At 40.2% G+C, this 27,309-nt stretch overlaps 1 protein-coding gene across 2 annotated transcripts; it reads right to left on the bottom strand.

The window, feature by feature from the left end:
* Positions 1 to 675: 675 nt before the first annotated feature.
* LOC112250159 (plasminogen) lies at positions 676 to 23,624 on the bottom strand. 2 transcript variants are annotated; one of them, XM_024420062.2, is made up of 19 exons: positions 23,504 to 23,619; positions 22,672 to 22,807; positions 22,470 to 22,576; positions 21,892 to 22,006; positions 13,597 to 13,736; positions 13,243 to 13,363; positions 12,106 to 12,224; positions 11,703 to 11,865; positions 11,424 to 11,548; positions 11,047 to 11,206; positions 10,509 to 10,702; positions 8,330 to 8,478; positions 8,109 to 8,202; positions 5,728 to 5,842; positions 5,531 to 5,605; positions 3,352 to 3,492; positions 3,134 to 3,240; positions 2,827 to 2,972; positions 676 to 1,090 (listed from the first exon to the last, which is right to left on the bottom strand). In XM_024420062.2, the coding sequence occupies exons 1-19, from the start codon at positions 23,550 to 23,552 to the stop codon at positions 926 to 928; spliced, it is 2,421 nt and encodes an 806-aa protein (XP_024275830.1). In that variant the 5' UTR covers positions 23,553 to 23,619; the 3' UTR covers positions 676 to 925. The 2 variants fall into 2 exon arrangements, with proteins under 2 accessions (XP_024275830.1, XP_024275831.1); XM_024420063.2 differs by lacking the exon at positions 676 to 1,090 and adding an exon at positions 2,294 to 2,492 and having other exon boundaries at positions 23,504 to 23,624.
* Between the last annotated feature and the right edge of the window lie 3,685 nt (positions 23,625 to 27,309).

Here is a 27,309-nt window from a genome sequence, read left to right as displayed (position 1 = left end):
AAGGGAGAGGGGACTAAGACATTAAATGAGTGGGGTCCACGTCCCGCGCCGGAGCCGCCACCATGGACAGACGCCCACCCGGACCCTCCCTATTGTTTTGAGGTGCGTTCGGGAGTCCGCACCTTAGGGGGGGGGTTCTGTCACGCCCTGGTCAAAGTATTTTGTGTTTATCTTTATGTATTTGGTCAGGCCAGGGTGTGGCATGGGGTTTTTGTAATTGTGGTGTGTTTGTCTTGGGGTTTTGGTGGTGGTATTGGGATTGTAGCTTAGTGGGTTGTCTAGCAAAGTCTATGGCTGTCTGGAGTGGTTCTCAATCAGAGGCAGGTGCTTATCGTTGTCTCTGATTGGGAACCATATTTAGGCAGCCATATTCTTTGAGTTTGTCGTGGGTGATTGTCCTTAGTGTCCTATGTGTACTCTCTGTTAGTTTGCACCAGATAGGCTGTTTCGGTTTCGTTTATTGTTTTTGTAAGTTCGTGTTTCTTTGTTGTATTAAACATGGATCGCAATCGACACGCTGCAGTTTGGTCCGACTCTCCTTCATCACCACTAGAAAACCGTTACAATACCCCAGTCATGTTAAATATTATATACATTTATTTTTGACTGACCTGACCGAAATTAATAAAAAGGTTTCCCAGCAAAGAACCTAATGACACAAGCTCTTACAAAATGTCAGCCTTTGTTCCCTTTTATTAACATGTGGTCAAACACCATGGTTGTGTACCAGGCTAGAACATAATTGGATTGCTTATCAATAGAATTATTTTATTTTATAAACAAAAACAATGAACCTTGCAATTTCGGGAAGAAATCACTGACGACAGGTATTTAATTTGTACGTTCAAGTCTTACACGTCTTAATAAAACTACATTTAGGGCTCAAATGATCCATTCCTTGAGATTATGGATGTATAGTAGAGGGTTAAGAATTCATCTTTATCTGACTGTTAATCCAATCCGTAAACTTCGATACTCTGACGTACACTCCTGGCTTCATGGCGTTAGCACAGCCCAGACCCCAAGATGTCACTCCCTGGAGAACAAAGGTGTTCTGAGCATGGCACACCAAAGGGCCACCACTGTCACCCTGGAAGAAGTCAAAAACATCATCACCAACATTGTCATCATCACTCCAATGCAGTCAACTTAAACTCATTGTGGAAACTGCAGTATACAACCAATCACACAGTCCTTACTGAAATCGAATGATTACTAGTTGTTGCTGAGCATGTACACTATAGGTAAAAATAACACTTTTTTTAAGCAGTTTAAGTCCAGTGAATAACCTGAAATGGTACAAAAAGTAAGCTGTAAACTGCCAGAGGTTAAAAATAAAAGTTTCAGTTACAAAAAACTGAAAAAGAATGTACATTTCAGAATTTAAAAAAAAGGCATTTCTCAGGGAACAAGTAATGGGTTAACAACTTACAGCTGTTCTGCAGCAATGGAAGTAATTTCAGCCTTGAAAGTTGATGCTAACAATTCCTACAGGTGTCACAACTTTTGTTGATTAATTACAATCCTTCTGTCTGTATAAAAGCAGTGTTGGAACAGACTGTTACTACACCCTCTTAAGCATTATTTGGACAGTATTGTACTGCAGGAAGTAGTACAGTGGGGCAAAAAAAAGTATTTAGTCAGCCACCAATTGTGCGAGTTCTCCCACTTAAAAAGATGAGAGAGGCCTGTAATTTTCATCATAGGTAGTACACTTCAACTATGACAGACAAAACAAGATTTTTTTTCTCCAGAAAATCACATTGTGAGAGCCAGAAATCTTGCTTGTTTGTAGGTGACCAAATACTTATTTTCCACCATAATTTGCAAATAAATTTTTTAAAAATCCTACAATGTGATTTTCTGGATTTTTTTTCTCATTTTGTCTGTCATAGTTGAAGTGTACCTATGATGAAAATCAGTGAGTACAGTTTCCTACACCATCAAAAGGCACTTGGAAACTGACAGGAAGAGGTCTGGCAGACAAAGCCACAACAGAATCAGAAGACAAGTTTCTGAGAGAAAAGCTTGCATGTGAGGCGGCTCACAAGACAACAGCTTCAAGCACAGCTTAACACTGGTCGAAGCAAGTCTTAGTTTCAACTGTGAAGCGAAGACTTCGAGCTGCAGGTTTGACAGGTCGAGTGGCAGTAAGAAAGCCATTGCTAAGATGGCAAAATAAGAAAAAGAAGCTTGCCTGGGCCATGAAGCATTGCCAGTGGACTACTGAAGACTGGAAGAAGGTCTTATTGTAACTATCATGTTTTAAGGTATGACCCAGGTGCAGACAGTGTTGAAGAAACAAAAGTTTATTCCTCAATCAGGGGCAGGCAAACGACAGGTCAAAGCAAGCAGGGGTCAATAATCCAGAGAGGGTGTAAGGTACAGGACAGCAGGCAGGCTCAGGGTCAGGTCAGGCAGAGGTCGGTAATCCAGAGTAGTGGGACGAAGGTACAGGACAACAGGCAGGTAGAACGGTCAGAACCGGGAAACTAGAAAACAGGAGCAAGGAACAGGCGGGAGCAGGGAAACAAAATGCTGGTAGGTTCTACGAACAAAACGAACTGGCAACAGACAAACAGAAAACACAGGTATAAATACACAGGGGATAATGGGGAAGATGGGCGACACCTGTAGGGGGGGTGGAGACAAAAGACAGGTGAAACACAAAGACAGGTGAAACCGATCAGGGCGTAACAGTAAAGGCCTTGAGACGACAGACGCTGGGAATTGGGAAGCAAGTACAGGGTGAGGGTTTAATAAAAATAAACATGAAACTAAACAAAAACAGCATCTGGACAAGAGAAACACAACATCAATGCATACCTGGCAACTGTCTGCTCCCCCTTCAATGTTCCCAGCACACATCTCATGGTCCTTGATTCTGTTGTTCAGGTAGGCTGGACGATTACACACTTTATTTTCTATAACAGGGAAACCCGTCTCCTTGAGGAGCCCTTCTCCACCAGTTCCTACAAACACAAAGATCAATGTTTCATGTCGGAAAATATAAAAACATTATTGGTATATTTGCATCAACAAAGTCATGGAGTCCTGGACAGAAGAATAACTTAATTTTGTATCATGTTATGAGAGCAACCATGAGGGGAAAAAACATGCATGACTCTTGAACCTTGTGTCTCTCCCCATCCTGTCACATAGCACTCTGTTCCAGGTGGTACCACATAATCCTTCTCAGGTAAGCATGCTGGTAAAACCTTGTCATTTATGATTGCAGGGCTGCAAATCAATCACACAAGTCTTTTTACAGCTTCGGACCTCCAAACAGCAAGAAACATATAAAACATTCTATTGTGGGTTTTTTAAAGACAATGAAATGGCCTCACTCACCTCTCTAGCTTCAGAAGTGCAATGTCTGTTTCACCAGGTCCCAGGATCAGTTTCTCCAGTTTACGCTCCTGCTTGGACGGTTCATTTGCTCCCTCTGTATGCGTTCCCAATACCACCATGTAGGCAGATGGCCTCTTTGAGCTGATACACACACACACACACACACACACACACACACACACACACACACACACACACACACACACACACACACACACACACACACACACACACACACACACACACACACACACACACACACACACACACACACACACACACACACACACACACACACACACACACACACACACACACACACACACACACACACACACACACACACACACACACACACACACACACACACACAGATGTACTTGTATGTAATCCATAATTAGGCCTTGCAGTAAACATGACTAAACAGTAATGCTGTTTTTCTTCTGTGTAGGAGGCTAACACTCACGCAATATTGGCCACTTTCAATGTAACATACCGAAACAAAATGAACTATGCAAACAAACTGTGTAATATATTTTATGTAGGCAAAGCACATTGGCATAGGATTTTATTGCACTGAAATGCACGACTCAGAGCCAATTTATTCTTGATCCGACAATGTGGTCGGAGGCTCCATATGGATGGTGTGACGCAATAGCGGAGCCTCCTGAGGCACGCAGATGCCAAATGTATTTTTATTTATTTAACCTTTATTTAACTAGGCAAGTCTGTTAGGACAAATTCGTATTTACAATGGCGGCCTACCCCGGAAAAACCCTAACCCGGACGATGCTGGGCCCATTGTGCGCATCCCTATGGGACTCCCAATTACGTCCGGTTGTGATATAGCCTGGAATCAAACCAGGGTATGTAGTGACGCCTCTAGCACTGAGATGCAGTGCCTTAGACCGCTGCGCCACTCGGGAGCCCTTGATCTCTGTACCACATTGCAGTGGGGCTCCATATAGCTCCACATTGACATTATTGGTTGACGGTACTGTAGGTGAGGGTGGGAGGTCCTGCATAAACACAAACTCACTTCCTTGACAACTTCTTTCACAACAGCTCTGGACTGCTCGGCAAAGTGCAAGAAGTATAAATGACCTGACTTCTGCTGAGGCAATATCACCGTAAATACTGTATGGCCAATGCAGACATCGGATTGACCATGCAACACCTGTCAGACCCATACTATAGTCTACACAGACCGGTACACTATAACCAATCAGAGATGCAGGAGGCCTTTATGCAGGAGGCCTTTATGCAAATAGCCATGGCCATATATGGATCGGTGCCATTCCCTTTGAATTGGACAGCATGAGCTGTCATGAGCTGTCACTTGTTCTGAGATCAAGCGAGAGCTATATGTAGCCACCTGTACCCATTTGTTCATACTATTTGCTAGTTAGTGAGTTATTACGCCGGATAAAGCAAATTTCTTGTCAACAATGGGGGATCGGTTGCTTCCTACAAGAGCACAAAACGTGTGCATTTCTAGACATCTTTGAAAAGCAAGTCAGGTAAAGAGATTGTTTTATGTCTTAAAGGGGCAGTGTTGTATTTTCAGACAGACTTGAATAAGATAAGTAGCCAGGAGGCAGAGTGTGGCATCATTTGTCTGATTCTCTGTAATAATGGTATGGGAATAATACAAATTTAAACAATTGTAAAGTGGTTTCTTGCATCAAACAACACAACATTTTCAGTCACCTTCTTGTCTGAATGACAAGTGAATACGTTAATGTCAAGCCCTTCATGTTTTTGTTCTCCCAAAAGTCTGATGGAATGTAGGCCTACATTGAACACCACACATAGGCTGCTACTGTAGGCTGAACGATAGAACAACTATTTCCATCTTAAAACGTTATGTGATGCATTTTTCGCCATTGTTTTTGATGGTAGGCTACTCTGGTAGGTCTACATTATATTCAAATAGCCACAGTAGCCTACTTGGCCACAGTTAAAACTGTAACTTAAAGCAGTTACAGCGTCAGTGTCAGCACAGGATTTTCACAATGTTCATGTTTGCACTCAGCAGACATGAAATTTGCTTAGAGCCAAAAATAATTTGAGGAAACATTGGGCACTACTACACAGTATGTATAACTGCCCTTCTGGTTGGTATAGGTTTAGTGAGTAGTAAGCCTCATACGGGCACTGATGAGGGCTGCTCTCTCACCTCTCCAGGCAGTGGACAGCAGTGAGGACCCACTGAGGGGCAATCAGAGTTCCTCCACAGAAATGGACGCCAGTGCTGCAGAGGGACAGACAGAAGGGTAAGTGAGTAAGTTCTCTGTGAGATATTGTTTTGTCTTATTGTATGTAATTATCAATATGTTAATGAGATTCAAGGGAATGGGATGCTATCCTCCATACTTAGTCCTGAGGCTGATCTGCCAGGGCCATGAGTGGGGTTTGGATACACAACCTCCAACGATGCGACCGAAACACCTCCTGGGCTTTGTAACAGGCTGCCCACATGTCAAGCCAGCTGGAGACCAAAAATACACTTTTATTTGTGAATTCTACAAATGTAGACCAGATAGAATGCAGGCAGATATACATACAGTGACCACATACAGTACATCTGGTTAAAGCAACTGTGTTAAAACAACAGCCATTTGTATAATTATTAACAGAAACTGTCACTCACAATCAGAGTGCGAATTACACCGTTGTCACGTTCTGACCATCGTTCGTATGTGTTTTCCTTGTTTTAGTGTTGGTCAGGACGTGAGCTGGGTGGGCATTCTATGTTGTGTGTCTGGTTTGTCTATTTCTATGTTTGGCCTGATATGGTTCTCAATCAGAGGCAGGTGTTAGTCATTGTCTCTGATTGGGAACCATATTTAGGTAGCCTGTTTTGTGTTGGGTTTTGTGGGTGATTGTTCCTGTCTCTGTGTTTGCACCAGATAGGACTGTTTAGGTTTTCACTTTTCTTGTTTTGTTTAGTCTGTTCATGTATAGTCGTCTTTCTAAATTAAACATGAATAACCACCACGCCGCATTTTGGTCCGCCTCTCTTTCACCACAGGAAAACCTTTACAACCGTGACATTCGGGGTGGGGGGTAGGGGGGTTATTAGGTGCACAATATTTTTTTATGGCTCTATAATAAAGAAGTAATTTAAGGTAAAAAATGTATTAGCTTTTAATGTGGCATGAACACAACCATTAATGATGCTTTAATCTGATTGTCAAACAAATCACTTCAAAAAGATGGCTACCTGTGCATGTTCCTCCACTCCAAAATAATAGAAACACAAACATCTGTTTACAAAACACCAAAAGTTGTGCCTAATGACATTCAGTGATTGCCATTGAGTAGGCCTACATTAATTGAACGGCTTGCTGGCAAATGCACTTTTTTGGTAGCCTGAAAAGTCGGGACTCCTGAAATGGGGCTGAAACTGTCCCAGGAAAAACTGGATGGTCACCCTAACACACAGGGTCAATTTACTAGAGGCTACAATGTGTAGGCCTAGTACTATGCACTTCAAATAGGCCTTTCTGTAGCCAGTGATGTAGTGGTAAAAAAAATACTTGGTGGGTAAACTCTGATTTCCAGTCACGTGAAAAAAATAACGCTCCCTATACTTTCACTGCATTTTTCTGAAAAAGGTGGTTAAACTGCATTTAGCTGCATATACATTCCACTAGGCCTACACCACTGCTGGCAGCCTGCCCTCTCAGCCGAGGCAATTTTACACACATGAACACGAGTTAAATCAAAACATGATTACGTCTTAGTTCATGAGCTGGTCATAATTCACGAGTTGAATGCTTGGAGTCTTCATAGACCGTGTGACATAAAACACTACATTTCTTTCCTTTCATGAATGACATTTATGACAGTGTTATTTGTAACTATTAAGCATTTAACAATTGAATTAGAACATTGAACTTAAATCCAGTACGATTCCTGGATCTTGGAGATCTCAGAAAATGCACTGTAAGTATAACTATGCCTACGTAAAATGTAATTATGTTTTGCCATGAAAACCGTTCTCATGGGCACACAAATCCAAAATAATGCAGGCCTATGCCATTGCAAAATGTAATGCTTCTAACCAAAAGAATCAACTATAGGTCTACTGTCATTAATGTTGGTTGGGTTGGATGCAGATTGGTGTCTAGCTGTAGGCTAGTTGTCCAGTAATATTGGCAACCATCATCAGCTGATCCAGGAAAGAAAACAAATATTGATAGAAAAGAATAAAGCTAAATAAATGGTCTACTTCTTCTGGCCAGGACGGCTCAGAGAACACCGCAATGAGTGCTCTAAACAGCTGACTGACAAAACCAAACGATAAATCAATGGATAAATCTAATGCATTGGAATAAAGGCATATGCTCTTTTTTATCAAGGGCGCATGGCAAACAAATGGCGAAAATGAGCAAGTGCAAAGGAAAATCTATGCTTTTAAAAGGAGCTCAGCAATGGCCACAATTCAGCACTACTGAGTGAACAGTGCTGTAGACAGGGAGGTTTGTGCAGCCAAGTAGAAATAAATGGTTTAAACCATGACAGAGAGGTGGGGGTGTTTGTTTCATTTGAAAGCTTTTATTTTCATATTTACCACTGTAAAACATATTTACCACTGCATTTAAAAAAGGAGAATGGTTAAATTAGCCTTATTTAGACACCCCCCAAATGTTGACTTTTGTTGTATTTAGTAGAGCTAATGTCTCAATCAGGGGAGCTGAGCCCCCCTGGCCCCCCCACAATTTGCACCCTGGTCACAGTAGTCCACATACCGCAATCTGGGATTTGGCAGTAGTCCCATTTCTGGTTTCTGTCTGTGGTGTAGCACCATGGTCCATTCACATCATTGTCAGGGTTTCTACAATTCTAAAAATGAAAAGGGGCGCTGAATAAATGTAAGTACATCTTCCCAAATGTCTGTCATATGCAATCCTTTTGCAGTATCATCTGACATGATTTAAACATGTCTTATAAGAAGACTCCTTGAACTTACATTGGACTCCATGCCTTTGTCAGGGTGGGATTCAGGGGTGAAGCTGGCGTGCTGATGGGGGCTCTGGGCGCTCCAACTCTGACAGGTGACACCCAACATGGTCATGGAAGTAGGACCCCTGTATGTCCCCCCGTTGCCCACCTTGCAATCTGAAAGCCAGTCAACAGAAAACATTTCTTCCCTCAACATTGACAATGTAGGGTGAATGAATGAATGTTGAACTGAATTCTATTCTAGGTAGTGTTTTCAGTAATTAATTACTATATTTTTATGTAGAGGTGTAGCTAACTACTGGAACTACACACACGTATTTTTTGTCTAAAATAAAATGTGGCTAATGTAAGCAATACTTTCCTTTCTTTTTCGGCATCAGCCCTGCCTAATTCTCACTTGAAACATAGTTTTTGTGTTAAATAAGCTAAATTACACATTCTGGTAGCAAATGAACCTAAAGTGAATTGTAGTCTATGGCATTTCAGATTTGCAATGCCTTCATAAAGTATTCCACAATTTGTTGTGTTACAGCCTGTATTCAAAATGAATATGTTTTTAGACATTGAAAATACGTTTTTAGACATTTTAGACATTTTTGCAAATGTATTGAAAATTAAATACAGAAATATCTCATCTCCATAAGTATTCACACACCTGAGTCAATACATGTTAGAATCACCTTTGCCAGCAATTACAGCTGTGAGTCTTTCGGGGTAAATTTCTAAGAGCTTTGTACCCCTGGGTTGTGCAATATTTGCTCATTATTATTTTCAAAATTATCTGTCAAATTGGTTGTTGATCATTGCTAGACAACCATTTTCAAGTCTTACCATAGATTTTCAAGCAGCTTTAAGTCTAAACTGTAACTTGGCCACTCAGGAACATTTACTGTCTTTTTGGTTACCAACTCCAGTGTAGATTTGTCCTCCTGTTTTAGGTTATTGTCCTGCTGAAAGGTTAATTCATCTCCCAGTGTCTGGTAAAAAGCAGACTGAACCAAGTTTTCCACTAGGATTTTGCCTGTGCTTAGCTCCATTCTGTATTTTTTTTTATCCCCAGTCCCCAAGTATAGTGTAAATAATCATTGTACCATCTAAACTGCTGTGAAATATATTTTCCAAAAGCAAACACATTATATTGTTCAGCTGTTTGAAGCTGGTGTACAAAACCGAAAGTAAAAGAAGCAAAAACGAAATGTAAGAACGGGAAGCATAGAAATAGCGCACATAGAACATATATACATACCGCTTCTTAGACTTGCTTTCAATGACAATGACAGATCTATAACTCATATTTGTTTTGAATTTGTTTGGATCGCCCAAAAAGTGACATATTGCAGCTTTAAGCACATTGTTACTTCTGAACTGATTTAGGATTGCCATAACAAAGGGGTTGAATACTTATTGACTCAAGACGTTTCAACTTTTTCTTGTTAATTAATTAATGTGGATGCTACTATGATTATGGATAATGCTGAATGAATCGTGAATAATGATGAGTGAGAAGGTTACAGAGGTATAAATATCATACCCCCCCCCCAAAAAAATGCTTACCTCTTCTGTTATCGTAATGGTGAGAGGTTAGCATGTCTTGGTGGCATGATTCTTGTCTAACTTTCTCGCTCATCATTATTCATGATTCATTCAGGATTATCTTTTATAATGGTAGCATCCACATTAATGTAGAAGTGTTTAGAAATATATTCTATTCATATTTACAATAAAAGTGACTTCAAAATGACACAATATATTTTTTACCATTAATTAATATTGGGCACAAAATAATCGTAAACACAACCAAAATAAACAGCAAATGCATCTAACAAGTTTGTATAGTCACAAGCTTAATGTAGTCATTGCATGCTAGGAATACGGGACCAAATACTTGACATTGTACTACTTTAATACACACATAAGTGAATACTTTTGGTCCCCAAAAATGGGGGGACGATGTACAAAAAGTGCTGTAATTTCTAAACGGTTCACCAGATATGGATGAAAATGCTCTCAAAATAAAGCTGACAGTCTGCACTTTAACCTCGTAATCGTTGTATCATTTCAAATCCAAATTGCTGGAGTACAGAGGCAAAACAACAAAATATGTGTCACCGACGCAATACTTTTGGAGATCACTGTATATTTTCAAAATAGCTTCCCAAGCACTGATGAAAGGATGGATAGATTACCTCTGCTGTCTTCTGATGGTGCCTGGGAGGGTTTTGGTTCGGGCTGGTCATGTTTGTCAGGTTTAGGAGTAGGCTTGGGAGCAGTTGGGCATCTATTCACACTGCAGAACTCCCAACGAACAGAGGGGTCAGTGGTGTAGCACCATGGTGCACGGTCGCCATCAGGGTTCCTACACAGGTTTCTTCTCAAATCGCTGTGAAGCACATAAAAAAGACACAATGTCCTCAGACACTGAAGATGACATATTACATTGTTTGGCTTTTAATGATTAGATAGTAGAAGACAGAGATAAAGCTAGAGATATACATTACCCACTTGACACAGACATCAGTTCAACATCTAGTTTTGATTTACATTTGATTTACACAAGTTCTAAATGCCCTGACGTTGATGACTTTTTGCAAATCTAATCAGTTTTCCACATTGATTCAGTGTCATCACATAGATTTTGTAGTTTGAAATTACGTGGAAACAACGTAGATTCAACCAGTTTTTGCCCAGTGGTTAGAGATTATTTGACTATGCTCTAGACCTCACGCTTTAGGGAAGACCTGCGGTGTCTTATTGTGACTGTGAGGTGTCATCGAGCTCCAGGACTGGCATCTCTTCCCACTGATGGTCTCTGTCACCATACCACGATAGTCTGTCCCGTCGCCCACATAGCAGTCTTCCTCAGCTGGAGGGGGAGCTGCGTAATCTGAGGTTTAAAAACAATATGAGCCACATCAACCAAATTAAATATGAATTTTGGTGAAAAATGTAGGCTGTATGGATTGCTAGTGGATGACATGAGTTTCGCTATGTAGTTAGTATATAGCGATTTTAGCATTTGGGAAATCTATATAAATCCAATGCATTAACATCATCAATGTAATCTTCATTATCATCATCATCATGATGCAGTGTCAAGTGACCTGGTCCTGGAACATCTCCACAGCTAGGCACCTTGCAGTACTCCCAGCGCGTCTCTGGGTCTGTAGTAAAGCACCAGGGCATCTTCTCATGGTCTGGGTTCCTGCAGTAGTTCAGTTCCAGGCCTCTGACAGGAACACAAACAACCACACATATTGGTTAAATCACAGTCAGCCTGTATCTATAAGACATTAAAACACTGATCTACTACACTGACAAACGCAAAGTTTGGTTCTTGCTTGAGTAAAAACAAGTTGCCCAATCTTGTGGGTCTATCTTACTTGCATGGGTAGTTGTCTGGAGTTCTGTTGTGCTGTTGGGGCGTCTGAGTTGCCCAGACCTGACAGGCTTTCCCAGATGCTGTCACTCCGATGGTTCCCCTGTAGGCACTGCCGTCGCCTGTGGCACAGGTGAGCTCCTCCACCACCCTGGGAGGCTCAGAGGCTAGGGGAGAGGGAACGAGTGAGGAAAACTCCCTGGGAGTTAGTAAACTCATGTTTTAATTAAATTGTTTATATTTATGTGAAAGAGCAGGGGAAACAGGGGTCATGGGAGACAAAAGAGATACAAGATGAAAATAATAAATGGGGTGACAGAGTCACTAGTAGGGAGTAGAAAGGGTCCAGGTTACAAAAGCCATAGACAATATACTAGTAATAGTGTTGTATATCTATGATAGCTCACTGCAGCGAGGGATAGAGCAGAAGTCCCAGCGTTTGGAGGGGCTGGTGGTGAAACACCAGGGTCTGGGGTCTCCGTCTGGGTTCCTACAGTAATTTTCCTCCAGGTACTTCTCAAGAAGACTGGAGAGACAGGGAGAGTGGGGGGTGGGGGAGAGAACGAGATGAAGGAGCACATGGTTAGACATATACAGTGAGCCCAAAAGTATTGGGACAGTGACACATTTTTAGTTTTTTGTACTCCGGCACTTTGGATTTGAAATTATGAGGTTCAAGTGCAGATTATAAACTTAAATTTGAGGGTATTTTCATCCTTAACGGGTGTAATTAAAGCAGTTTAGAAATTAAATCAGTTTTTGTACATTTTTATTTAACTAGGCAAGTCAGTTAAGAACAAATTCTTATTTTCAATGACGGCCTAGGAGAAAGTTACACCCGCACAAATATCATACCCCCAAGACATGCTAATATTTATGCATCTGTAACTTTGCTCACTTATCATTATTCACAATTAATTCAAGATTATCCATAATTATAATAGCATCCACATGAATGAATAAGTGTTTAGAAACATTCTATTCTTATTTACAATACAAGTGACTCCAAAATGACACAATACATTATTTAGTAATAATGATTTCATTATTATTTTATTTTCAATTGGACACAAAATAATCTGAAACACAACCAAAACAAACGGCAAATGCATCCAACAAATTTGTAAAGTCACAAGATTGATTTAGTCATTGCATGGTATGAATATAGGACCAAAGACTTTTGACTACTTTAATACACAATACTTTTGGTCCCCTAAAATGGGGGACTAAGTACAAAAAGTGCTGTAATTTCTAAACGGTTCACCCGATATGGATGGAAATACCCTCAAATTAAACGTTAACCTCATAGTCGTTGTATAATTTCAAAATCGATAGAGCTGGAGTACAAAACAATACAAAATGTGTCACTGTCCCAATACGTTTGGAGCTCACAGTCAGAGTTATTACACAGATATTACTGAGAGAGAGAGAGAGAGAGAGAGAGAGAGAGAGAGAGAGAGAGAGAGAGAGAGAGAGAGAGAGAGAGAGAGAGAGAGAGAGAGAGAGAGAGAGAGAGAGAGAGAGAGAGAGAGAAAGCCTATTACGCGCTGGGAATGTAGCCATGGTTGTGAGGTTTCTGGGCGTTCCAGTGCTGGCAGGTGTAGCCATTCTCAGTGGTGGAGATCTTTCCCCTGTAGTTCTTACCACTGCAGTGCATGCATTCCTCTATGGACCAAACCACAGCACTTTAGAAATAAAACACGTCCAAATTACATTACCAAATTACCCACTGCATTTTTAAAATTGAACTGTCATGATGAGCGAGTGACTAAAAAAAGTAGTCAACTCTTTGTTAAATATAGATAGTAATTTAGTGGTTTTGAAATCTTAACTTTTGTGCCAACATGACAACAGCTGTTTCATTAGCTTATTGGGACATAACAAGATATTGAGGGTACCGCTGCAGTTCTGGACATTGCAGGTCTCCCATCTGGTGTCAGGGTCTGTTGTGTAGCACCATGGACCTTTGCTGTCCCCATCAGGGTTTCTGCAGAAGTTGGACTCCAGGTCGGCTTTGGGGTGTGTTGATGGAGTCATGCTGTAAGAGACATTCACAAAGATAACGTGGATTTAATTTAGGTGTTAAGAAATCTAGCCTCACAAGTTACTTAAGAGATTGAACAGGATCTTAAGCACTTACAAATTCATAACATATTGTATGAATTAGATTTTTTTGTTGTTGCAGGATGTGGGTGATTTTATTTGGCACTGCAAGTTTTCTGAGCAAAATATTTTTTTCTATTGTTGGACATAACAGACTAAAAACACCAGCAAATCAGCTCCAAGTGATTTTAATTTTGGAAATCTGTTCTACAGTATTCTCGTGGATAGTAGAGCGATATATGTAGGCTTGCAAGGCTATCGGTAATTTACCAAAGTTAACTGGAATCTTCAGTCGTTTTGGTATTAACAGAAAATAAAAGGCAAACTATCATAACTTTGGTAATTTATACTTGAGTAACTTCAAAAATGTGTATTTATATAGAGTATTCATTTTTTACATCTGTGTATATCTGTCTACGAGTTTCTAGTAGATAGCCCATATGGTTCAAGAGAAAATAGCATAATTAAATGGAACAAAGCATCTAATCAACAATGGCATTATTTTCAATTTTCAATTACCTCTTCCATCTATTTACTTTTTTCACAACTGCCACCAGTTTGACCTCAAAACATTGACAACAAATACATATTGACATAGTAAAATAAATCAAAGTGTGTTAAGGGTATTTAATGCTGAAACACTCATATTAAACACAAATTATATTCACTAAGTTGATGGTTTATATGTAAGATAATGTTTTACAGCTTTGTCATTCTATATACAATAAAAGTTTGGACACAGCTACTAATTGAAGGGTTTTTCTTCATTTTTACTTCAAAGTAACCACCCTTGCCTTGATGAAAGCTTTGCACACTCTTGGCATTCTCTCAACCAGCTTCACCTGGAATGCTTTTTCAACAGTCTTCAAGGAGTTCCCACATATGCTGAGCACTTGTTGGCTGCATTTCCTTCACTTTGCGGTCCAACTCATCCCAAACCATCTCAATTGGGTTGAGGTTGAGTTATTGTGGAGGCCAGGTCATCTGAAGCAGCACTCCATCACTCTCTGTCTTGGTCAAATAGCCCTTACACAGCCTGGGGGTGTGTTGGGTCATTGTCCTGTTGAAAAACAAATGATTGTCCCAAACCAGATGGGAAGGCGTATCGCTGCAGAATGCTGTGGTAGCCATGCTCGTTAAGTGTGCCTTTAATTCTAAATAAATCACTGACACTTTCACCAGCAAAGCACCCCCACACCATCACACCTCCTCCTTCATCCTTCACGGTGGAAACCACACATGTGGAGATCATCCATTCACCTATTCTGCATCTCATAAAGACACTTCAGTTGGAACCAAAAATCGCAAATTTGGAATCATCAGACCAAAGGACAGACTTCAACCAGTCTAATGTACATTGCTCGTGTTTCTTTGCCCAAGTAAGTCTCTTCTTATTATTGGTCTCCTTTAGTAGTGGTTTCTTTGCAGCAATTTGACCATGAAGGCCTTATTCATGCAGTCTCCTCTGAATAGTTGATGTTGAGATGTGTATATTACTTGAACTCTGTGAAGCATTTATTTGGGCTGCAATTTCTTAGGCTGGTAACTATAATGAACTTATCCTCTGCAGCAGAGGTAACTCTGGGTCCTCCTTTCTTGTGGCAGTCCTCATGAGAGCCAGTTTCATCATAACTCTTGATGGTTTTTGAGACTGCACTTGATGAAACATTCAAAGTTCTTGTAATATTCAGGATTGACTGACCTTTATGTCTTCAAGTAACGTTGTACTGTTGTTTCTCTTTGCTTATTTGAGCTGTTCTTGCAATAATATGGATTTGGTATTTTACCAAATAGGGATATCTTCTGTATACCACCCCTACCTTGTCACAACATAACTGATTGGCTCAAACGCATTAAGAAGGAAAGAAATTCCACAAATTAACTTTTAACAAGGCACACCTGTTAATTGAAATGCATTCCAGGTGACTACCTCATGAAGCTGGTTGAGAGAATGCCAAGAGTGTGTAAAGCTGCCATCAAGGCAAAGGTGGCAACATTGAAGAATCTCAAATCTCAAATATATTTTGATTTGTTTAACACTTTTTTGGCTAGTACATGATTCCATAAATGTTATTTGATAGTGTTGATGTCTTCACTATTATTCTACAATGTAGGAAATAGTAAAAATAAAGAAAAACCCTTGAATGAGTAGGTATGTCCAAACTTTTGACTGGTACTGTATATATATTTTTTGTATGTTATTTAATTATTTCATATATTTTTCATGTGATAAGGCCACAAGATGTCTTGTGACAGATTACACAAAATCCTTGAAAGACATGAAAATTATGGTAGTTTACTGGTAAACTCGAAGTTTCCAGTAATATATCCTCCCTTCCCAACCCTAGATACAGTGCCTTCGGAAAGTATTCAGACCCCTTTACTTTTTCCAAATATTGTTACGTAACAGTCTTATTCTAAAATGGATTCAATAAATAAAACATCCTCAGCAATCTACGCACAATACTACCCAATAATGACAAAGTGAAAACAGTTTTTTTTTGTGTGTGCAAATGTATTAAAAATAAAAACAGAAATACCTTATTTACATAAGTATTCACACCCTTTGATATGAGACTCGAAATTGAGCTCAGGTGCATCCTGTTTCCATTGATCATCCTTGAGATGTTTCAACAACTTGATTGGATCAACCTGTGAAAGATTCAAATGATTGGACATGATTTGGAAAGTCACACACCCGTCTGTATAAGGTCCTACAGTTGACAGTACATGTCAGAGCAAAAACCAAGCCATGAGGTCAAAGGAATTGTCCGTAGAGCTCTCAGACAGGATTGTGTCGAGGCTAATATCTGGGGAAGGGTACCAAAACATTTCTTCAGCACTGAAGGTCCCCAAGAACAGGGTGGCCTCCATCATTCTTAAATGGAAGAAGTTTGGAACCACCAAGACTCTTCCTAGAACTGCCCCCCAACTGAGCAATTAGGGAGAAGGGTCTTGGTCAGGCTGGTGACCAAGAACCCGATGGTCACTCTGACAGAGCTCTAGAGTTCCTTTTTGGAGATGGGATAATCTTACAGAAGGACAACCATCTCTGCAGCACTCCAACAATCAGGCCTTTTTAGCGGCAGTGACTGAGATACTAGTCAGAATCGAGGCAAAGATGAACGGAGAAAAGTACAGATAGATCCTTGATGAAAACCTGCTCCAGAGCGCTCAGGACCTCAGACTGGGGCGAAGGTTCACTTTCCAACGACCCTAAGCACACAGCCAAGACAATGCAGGATTGGTTTCAGGATAGGTCTCTGAGTGTCCTTGAGTGGCCCAGCCAGAGCCCAGACTTAAACCCGATCTCTGAAGAGACCTGAAAATAGCTGTGCAGTAATTCTCCCCATCCAACCGGACAGAGCTTGAGGGGATCTGCAGAGAAGAATGGGGGAAGCTCACCAAATACAGGTGTGCCAAACTTGTAGTGTCATACCCAAGAAGACTCAAGAATGTAATCGCTGCTAAAGGTGCTTCAACAAATTACTGAGTAAAGGGTCTGAATATGTATGTAAATGTGATATTTCCGTTTTTTATAAACTTGCAAAAATGTAATTTGTTATTATGGGGTATTCTGTGTAGATTGATGAGGAATAAATACAATTTAATCAATTTTAGAATAAGGCTGTATCCTAACAAAATTTTGAAAAAGTCAAGGAGTCTGAATACTTTCCGAAGGTATACAAATGTAAGCAAGGTTTGATAGCAAGGTTTGAAATGATTTAGTTAAGTATTATATCTGTTTGGGGTTCTTGTGGCCAAGTTGAAGTCTAAAAATTATTTGTAATTATGTTCCACTACTTTCAAAACTGTAGGCAAAAAATTATACAAAACGTTTACAACTCATTTTTGTTTTAATCTTCAGGTTGTCCATATTATGGATATAAAATACTTCATAGGAATATGAGAAATATTGTACAAGTCAGGGACAGCTATTGATGGCCTGGCCCAATCTAACGTACCCCCTTGCCCGTCCAAATAAAAATATTAAATAAACATTTTGAAATATTGATCATTTATTTGACCGAAACACGCGCCAACAGGAAGACTCATCAATCTCAGTTAAAGCGAAGTATGTGTATTCATCCGATGCTGTCTGGATTATGGCAGCCCCCCGCACCTCTCTGATTCAGAGGGGTTGGGTTAAATACGGAAGACGAATGCAATTCAGTAGTACAACTGACTAGGTATCTCCCTTTCCCATTGTTAGGGTGGAGACATGATTATCTCGTCATTATATAGAGCTCTCTGGTTTCAGTATTTTGTGACTTGGAAACAGTGTTGCCATGTTCGCGGTTTTCTACCTAATTGGGCTACTTTGAAAACGATGTTGCAGGTTTTTGGGCTATTTCTAAATTGCACCGCGCCCGCCAAGGCATTTCTCTTAAATATATATATATTTCGACCGCGACCGGGAGACCCCTGAGGCTGCGCACAATTAGCCCAGCGTCGTCCGTGTAGGGGAGGGTTTGGCCGGCAGTGCTTTATGCATGCTCAGTCTTTGGTCTCGGGGGCTCCCCGATTGGAAATTTGAAATGGAAGTTATGGAACTCTCTCTCGTGGTTATTTTTTATATGAAAAATACCTCATTGAAACTGACATTAGGCCAAATGTGGAGAATTATACATTTGCCTCTGTTGCCCATCAAGTAGCCTATTAATGTATATGTCACTGTAGGCTACCATTTGATACAATATATATGTTGAAATTATGATAATCACTGGAGTCATTGCAAATCAATGTGTGCCACTTATGTAGCCTACCTGGAGCTGACAAACCAATTTATTAAATAGCCTATACCTTCAGTTTATTGTTGTTGTAGCCTTGTGTTATTATCAACGCATTAGATTGACGGTAAACCAATTCAAAAATAAACACTGGCTGTTGTTAACAAACAAATTCAGTTCATATACATATTATACATTTTTAATTCAGAAATTGAAATTATGACCCCATCCTCAGTATCCTTTTCCAGCAGGCTACTAGGGAAACAAGCACTTCTTATTGCGAAATCGTCTCGCTATTTATGTTGAATAAATTAGTCTGTTAATTTGAACTAAGCAAGCGGCTAAATTGTTCAGTTTACATCTTGTCTACATCTTGTCTAGGCTACTGAAGACTATCTGAAATTAGATATAGGTCTATCAGGGGCTATAGGCTACCTGCCTTTATTTTAGCAAACTATGGCAAAAAAAATATTCGATTTTAGTCTGTAGCTCATACCCATGGGCGCTGCCAGGGATTTTGTGCCCTATGAAAATATATCACATTAGGCCCCACCAACCCTGCAGCTACACCAATTGCTGCTGTAAGCACACACTTCCAGAACCCAATCAACCCATTCAAAGCCTTATTAAATAACTCTACCTTTGCAGGCTTGGAACTCTCTTGTAGTCCAATATTTACTGTATGATATTTACTGACAGTGAACTGTGAAAATATAACACTGTGCAGACATGCATGCAACATTCTGCATACAGTGGAATTCACTATTTGATGCAAAACTGATACCCTCTATAAGAAATGTGCTAAAGGTCATCTTTTACAGTCTAAATGTGATTTTAATGGTCAAATTCTTGAATAGAAAATTATCTTAACATTAATGAATAACTTAAAATAAATATAACTTAAATGTACCTCTTCAATTAAAATGAATTAACATTATCATCTATAGAATGATATAACAAACAATATAATAAAATCAGCAGCAGATTTTTGAACTAAGTATACGTACATACCAAATAGAAAATAAGCAGCTGTAAAAGTGGAAATGGAAAACAAAATGGAAATGGAAACGAAAAGGCCTGATAGTGGCGCTAGAGGAAAGGTCAAGGCTCTCTGGATGTTTAATTTTGCCAACAAATGTTTTTTATTTTTTTATTTAAATAAACCGTTCGTTTTATTAGTACATTGTAAATCAAATATTATATTAACGATGATAGGTTGATAATTTAATATTGATTTTTTTTTTACATACGGTGCCCCTGCCTATACCTATTGAAATGACAAGTCATTCTTGCAAATGGGCCATTTATAAGAGCCAGAAAATAGCCTAACATTTAGTTTTTTTTTATTCATCCAAGATTTTCTTGATCAGAGATAACGAGAGCCTCTGTCCAACTTTCATCACTCAAACTCTCCTGTCAGATTTATCTATAATCATGCACATGCGCAAAGGGATTTATTTACTATTATAAACCTGGTTCAAGCCCTGAATGCTGATTAGTTGAAGGCCGTGGTATATCAGACCATATACCACGTGTATGAAAATACATTACTTTTTACTGTTCTAATTACATTGGTAACCAGTTTATAATAGCAATATGTCACCCTGGGGGTTTGTGGTATATGGCCAATATATCCAGGCACTCTGTGTTGCGTCGTGTTAAGATCCGCCCTTAGCCGTGGTGTATTGGCCATACAGTATACTCCCTTCCCTTTAAATCGACATCCATTGATGGAAAATGATCTGGCGAGTTTATTAAGGGCGAATCATCTTTTCTCTTGTCACATATTAAAATTCCTAAATGAAGTCATGTCATAGCTTGCAATAATTATTATTTTGAGGAAACCGGAATTTTGCTTCTAACATTACACGTTACTATGATATTCCTTCTTAATTGTCTCGATAACGTTATGTAAAATGGGTTTATTGTGTAGATATGGCAACTACTCTCTTGCTGTAAAATGTTTTCAGGCGTTTTTAGCAAGTTATGAGTTGTCATTGTTTTAGAAATTTGAACTTGACCTGGCAACCCTGGTTGGAAACCAAAGTCGACGGGTGCACAGTGCACTGTTAGGATCCTAGGTTGCAGGGTTGCCCGAAAGTAAATGGATGTTTCGCCTAAATTATATAATTACTCATCTCTAAATAAAATAACTCAAAATACTTCACCAGGGAGCCAGAGTTTCGTTATCTTATTTAAATGGCAATAGGTCTAGGTGATTGAATTGCGGCAGTCAGTGAAAAGCGTCTAAAATATGTTTTAACATAATTTGCTTTGAGTATAATTTAAAATGTTGCATCAAGAAAAGGAGAAGGGGGTGTGGCGAAGATATGTTGCGTCTCTCTCCAGAATGCATGAATATGTAGGAGAGTGCCCATTTGACAATGTCTGATTTCTGATTGCCTTAACTCACCACATACACCACCATTTTTTTCTTCGCCTCACGCAACTCAACGAAGTCTGTTTTTTCTATACATGCATTGCATCTGATAGTTCCCCAGTATTTGAAAAATCTTTCCAACACGCCCAATCACCAAGCCTTGGTGTGAAAGAGCAAAATATATCCCATGTATCCAGAGTAAACGTCATTAAAAACATCTTTCTGTCCGGAACTCACTGGCCCAAGAAACTCCGAGGGCCCGGAATTAGGCTGGTTGATATATACAATGTTGCAAGTTCGCTAGCGAAAGCTCCGGGACGGACCAAGTGATGGTTTAATACATTGTTGCACTTCACTAGCAATAGCTCAAGACAGATAGAAAGGGAGGTAGGCAGGCAGATTAGAGAGATTAATATGATTGAAAGAACCGGAATTTTTATCAGGATATTTTCTACTGTTTTTATCTGTTGGCTTTAGGCCTATTTATTTTACTTGGTTGACGATGGAAGTTCTAGGCCTACTGCGGCATCTCTGAGTTCTATGCTCTTGTTTCTTTAGCCGCCAATGGATCACAGAGTATCAATGTGTCGAAATGGCAGAGGCTAGTGCTCTCGCCATAATTGAATTTTAACTTTTAGATGTTTATGATTTTACGTCATATTTTTATGATAACCACGTGACAATGATTTTGAGAAAGTAAAACGTTATTATTGAAATGAAACGGTTCCACGAAAATGCGCATATATACATATATACATTACTGGCACGCAGATTGGTAGAAAGATTGGTAGAAATGGTAGTTGTAAGTTTCCCCAAACTTGAAACTCACGAGTTGCCTATGGTCGTTACTATTACAGCAATTAAAAACAATTGTGAACGCGCAAGTCCCGTTTAAAAACGTGCCAGTTTATTGAAATCAAAGGCCTGTCCAACTGATTCGTTCTGGCGCCGGATCTGGTGCAAGTTGTGGCAGAGCATACTTAGGCTTGTGTGGATATTTCGATGCCCATCTCTGGCAAGTCTTCCCTGAGTTTGTTTTGGACTTTGTTCCTCTGTAGTCCATACCGATTCCATTTACACACTCCATCAAGTACTCTGTAAAGACAGAGAATAAGATGTCTCAACAGTAGTAGGTGGGTTGATTGGTTAGTAATCTTTGACTTTTTATTGAGCAAGTTCAGCAGTGTACCAAATGCCCCCCTTGGGTAATTAAAAAGCATCATCAGGCTTTTACTATCTGAGATGTTGTCATATATGGTCAGTATGGAATTTGATATACCATATGTGCCTCCCACTGAAGGACTGATTGGACTCTCTTGTTTAGATAATCTGCTTCAACTCTTAGGTTTGTTTACTGACACAGTCCAAAACTCTTTCTGGACATTCCACAAAAGTTAGCTAAATATTAACCAAAAATAATGTTGACCAATACAGTCGCATGAAACTCATTTGTATTCTAATATTTGTAATACATGAATTGACATTTTTGTATGGGTTGATACATTTTTAACATCTGTAGCTACTTATCAAGAAAAATCAGAAAAACATTAGGACTTGCCTTTCTTTTCATATAGAGAAGTGCTGGTTCTTCTCAGAACAGACTCTATTTTGCCATTTGCTGGTATTGTCAAACATTCTTGATCCTTTTCAATGTACATGAAGGACCTACCAAGAAACATTTCAGAATTCATTTTGACTATGAAATAATTTCCCCAAAATTAATTCATTATTACTATTAATGACCATAAGCATAATGATACCTGCAAGTGAAAGCTGTTTCAATGTTACACTTGATAGCACATTCTAGGACTGTGCCTACTGAATACTCCCTCTTCACCAAAGAGAGAATCCAGGCGCCCTCTGTTTTTGCATATTCGTCCAGGACAACCGCACTGACTAAAAGGACAAACAGATAACAAACACTGAGTATGACTGAAAAAATGACCGGGCCCTGTTTGCCTACACTTTCTCTGTGATGCAATGCTTAAACCCAATGGTTCCAGGTATAAACTGCTGTTACAGACCACTAACATAGAGGTTACATCATGAAGGTCTATTGACAGATGAGTCATTTCTGGAGTGGACATACACTACAGACAAAAAAACAAGTTATTTCCAAACAATATACAAGTAAGAAAAATACATAGAAGCGTTAATGTGATAAACAGTGTTACAACACTTTACATTGTTCTTATTACTGTGTACCGTGTAACAAGTATTGTAGTTACTCATTCTTCCACTGTAGGGTACATCCACTACAGCAGTAAATCTAGCCCTAAATAAAGGCTAATAGATAAGTAATTGCAATACACTGTAATACATTGTAACTAAGAACAATACATCCAATGTAATTAAACTAACTGCTTCAGTTATAAGGTTTGACAGAAGATAATCTTACAAAATGATTATGTTGAAGAACTAAGCACACGTGAAGTAACTTCGTAGACACAGGTACCTAGCAAAGAACTTAAGGGAACAGATAGAAGGACTAATTTGTGAATAAATGTTTAATTTGCAAGTATAAACACTGTGTGGGAATCCTTCAGTTCACTTCAACTTCCAACACGTAAAATGATGCCAGCTATATCTTACCTGCAGATAAAAGAGTGCCTAGCAAGAACGTTGTTTTGTACAGGTCCATGATGAGCACTGTCAAGCAGCGTATACAAACTCACCAGTTCGATAGGTTTTGTGTCTTTTTAGCCATATCAGTAAGACAAATAGATTTCACTCGTCAGTCAATCATTGGCCTAACAAGGACATGGAGCAGAGGTCAGGCTGTGTATGTCAATGGGATATTAGTACATTCACATACATAGTTCTTTCTTGATGTATTGTACAGTAGGCTACAGCTCCTCCCCACCGCACTCATCAGGTGGTAGAATTTTTCTTCCATAACTCCTTTTTATACTGTATGAGGCATTTGTATTCTAATCAATAATGTTTTGTGATGTCACATCACTCTGTATGCATAAACAGACACATCTCAAAAACCTTACTAGAAATTAAAGGCAGAGACAGAAGTGTTGAGTAACATGTTTATGCAATAAATAAAAGTAGATGAAAATGTTTCAGATTTTTTGTTTCAGTGCATTTTTATGACAAATGATCTGTGCAATGTAGCGCTGTCTAAAATCGATATTAGTGGTTAATTATCAGCTAATAGAGACACATGTCTTCTTTTGCAAACTTTACAAAACGACCTACTTTTGTTGGAGAGCAATTCACTAAATCATCTCTTTTCAGTTACTTACAATTTACTTTTGCAATAATTACAGAAATGGCTCCTTCACTCATTCATTTTGCCTCAGATATGATTGACAGGTAAGGTGTTCTGAGAGGGGAAATTACAAGATTAGGTTACCTAGTGCATGACAGATAAACTCGGCAAAAGTTTAGTTTCAGCAAACTTTACATGTGTAAACATGTGTATGAACAAAACAAGATTCAACAACTGAGACAGAAACTAAACAAGTTCCACAGACATGTGACTAACAGAAATTGAATAATGTGTCCCTGAACAAAGGGGGGGGTCAAAATCAAAAGTAACAGTCAGTATCTGGTGTGGCCACCAGCTCCATTAAGTACTGCAGTGCATCTCCTCCTCATGGACTGCACAAGATTAGCCAGTTCTTGCTGTGAGATGTTACCCCACTCTTCCACCAAGGCACCTGCAAGTTCCTGGAAATTTCTGGTGGGAATAGCCCTAGCCCTAGCCCTTACCCTCCGATCCAACAGGTCCTAGACGTACTCAATGGGATTGAGATCCGGGTTCTTCTCTGGTCATGGCAGAACACTGACATTCCTGTCTTGCAGGAAATCACGCACAGAACGAGCAGTATGGCTGGTGGCATTGTCATGCTGGAGGGTCATGTCAGGATGATCCTACAGGATGGGTAACACATGAGGGAGGAGGAAGTCTTCCCTGTAACGCACCAGCGTTGAGATTGCCTGCAATGACAACAAGCTCTGTCCGATGATGCTGTGACACACTGCCCCAGACCATGACGGACCCTCCACTTCCAAATCGATCCCGCTCCAGAGTACAGGCATCGGTGTAACGCTCATTCCTTCGACGATAAACGCGAATCCGACCATCACCCCTGGTGAGACAAAACCATGACTCGTCAGTGAAGAGCACTTTTTGCTAGCCCTGTCTGGTCCAGCGACGGTTGGTTTGTGCCCATAGGCGACGTCGTTGCCGGTGATGTCTGGTGAGGACCTGCCTTACTACAACAGGCCTACAAGCCCTCAGTCCAGCCTCTCTCAGCCTATTGCGGACAATCTGAGCACTGATGGAGTGATTATGCGTTCCTGGTGTAACTCGGGCAGTTGTTGTGGCCATCCTGTACTTGTCCCGAAGGTGTGATGTTCGGTCTCCCTGTAGCACTGTTTTAGGCGTCTCACAGTACAGACATTGCAATATATTGCAGTCCTCATGCCTCCTTGCAGCATGCCTAAGGCACGTTCATGCAGATCAAATCAAATCAAATTTGATTTGCCACATACACATGGTTAGCAGATGTTAATGCGAGTGTAGCGAAATGCTTGTGCTTCTAGTTCCGACAATGCAGTAATATCCAACGAGTAATCTAACCTAACAATTTCACAACAATTACCTTATTCACACAAGTGTAAAGGAATGACTGTACATAAAAAAATATATGAATGAGTGATGGCCAAATGGCATAGGCAAGATGCAGTAGATGGTATAGAGTACAGTGTATCCATATGAGATGAGTAATGTAGGGTATGTAAACATATAAAAGTGGCATCGTTAAAAGTGGCTAGTGATACATGTATTACATAAAGATGGCAAGATGCAGTAGATGGTATAGAGTACAGTATATACATATGAGATGAGTAATGTAGGCTATGTAAACATTATATGAAGTGGCATTGTTTAAAGTGCCAAGTGATACATTTATTACATCAATTTTTCCATTATTAAAGTGTCTGGAGTTGAGTCAGTATGTTGGCAGCAGCCACTCAATGTTATTGATGGCTGTTTAACAGTCTGATGGCCTTGAGATAGAAGCTGTTTTTCAGTCTCTCGGTCCCAGCATTGATGCACCTGTACTGACCTCGCCTTCTGGATGATAGGGGGGTGAACAGGCAGTGGCTCGGGTGGTTGTTGTCCTTGATGATCGTTTTGGCCTTCCTGTGACATCGAGTGGTGTAGGTGTCCTGGAGGGCAGGTAGTTTGCCCCCGGTGATGCGTTGTGCAGACCTTACTACCCTCTGGAGAGTCTTGCGGTTATGGGCGGAACAGTTGCCGTACCATGCGGTGATATAGCCCGACAGGATACTCTCGATTGTGCACCTGTAAAAGCTTGTGAGTGTTTATGGTGACAAGCCAAATTTCTTCCGCCTCCTGAGGTTGAAGAGGCGCCATCTTCACCATGGTGGCTGTGTGGTTGGATCATTTAAGTTTGTTCGTGATGTGTACGCAGAGGAACTTAACTTTCTACCCTCTCCACTAGTGTCCCGTTGATGTGGATAGGGTGGTGCTCCCTCTGCTGTTTCCTGAAGTCCACGATCATCTCCTTTGTATTGTTGACGTTGAGTGTGAGGTTATTTTCCTGACACCACACTCCGAGGGCCCTCACCTCCTCCCTGTAGGCCGTCTCGTTGTTGTTGGTAATCAAGCCTACCACTGTAGTGTCTGCAAACTTGATGATTGAGTTGGAGGGGTGTCACGCAATCGTGGGTGAACAGGGAGCAGGAGAGGGCTGAGAATGCACCCTTGTGGGGCCCCAGTGTTGAGGATCAGCAGGGTGGAGATGTTGTTACCTACCCTCACCACCTGGGGGCAGCCCGTCAGGAAGTCCAGGACCCAGTTGCACAGGGCGGGGTCGAGACCCAGGGTGGATGACGAGTTTGGAGGGTACTATGGTGTTAAATGCTGAGCTGTAGTCGATGAACAGCATTCTCACATAGGTATTCCTCTTGTCCAGATGGGTTAGGGCAGTGTTCAGTGTGATTGTGATTGCGTCATCTGTGGACCTATTGGGGCGGTAGACTACGCAATCGCAATCACACTGAGCAGGAACCCTGGGCATCATTCTTTTGGTGTTTTTCAGAGTCAGTAGAAAGGCCTCTTTAGTGTCCTAAGTTTTCATAACTGTGACCTTAATTGCCTACCATCTGTAAGCTGTTAGTGTCTTAACGACCGTTCCACAGGTGTATGTTCTTTAATTGTTTATGGTTCATTGAACAAGCATGGGAAACAGTGTTTAAACCCTTTACAGTGAAAATCAGTTACAGTTATTTGGATTTTTAGGAATGATCTTTGAATGACAGGGTCCTGAAACAGGAATGTTTCTTTTTTTGCTGAGTTTAGATAGACTACATCAGGGTTCCCCAACTGGCGGCATGTGAGACAAATTTGGTCCTCT

This window comes from Oncorhynchus tshawytscha, linkage group LG05 (assembly GCF_018296145.1).
Source record: "Oncorhynchus tshawytscha isolate Ot180627B linkage group LG05, Otsh_v2.0, whole genome shotgun sequence".
Taxonomy (NCBI): Eukaryota; Metazoa; Chordata; class Actinopteri; order Salmoniformes; family Salmonidae; genus Oncorhynchus; species Oncorhynchus tshawytscha.
The sequence above is the reverse complement of the archived record's forward strand: the minus strand, read 5'-3'. Positions and strand labels throughout refer to the sequence as shown.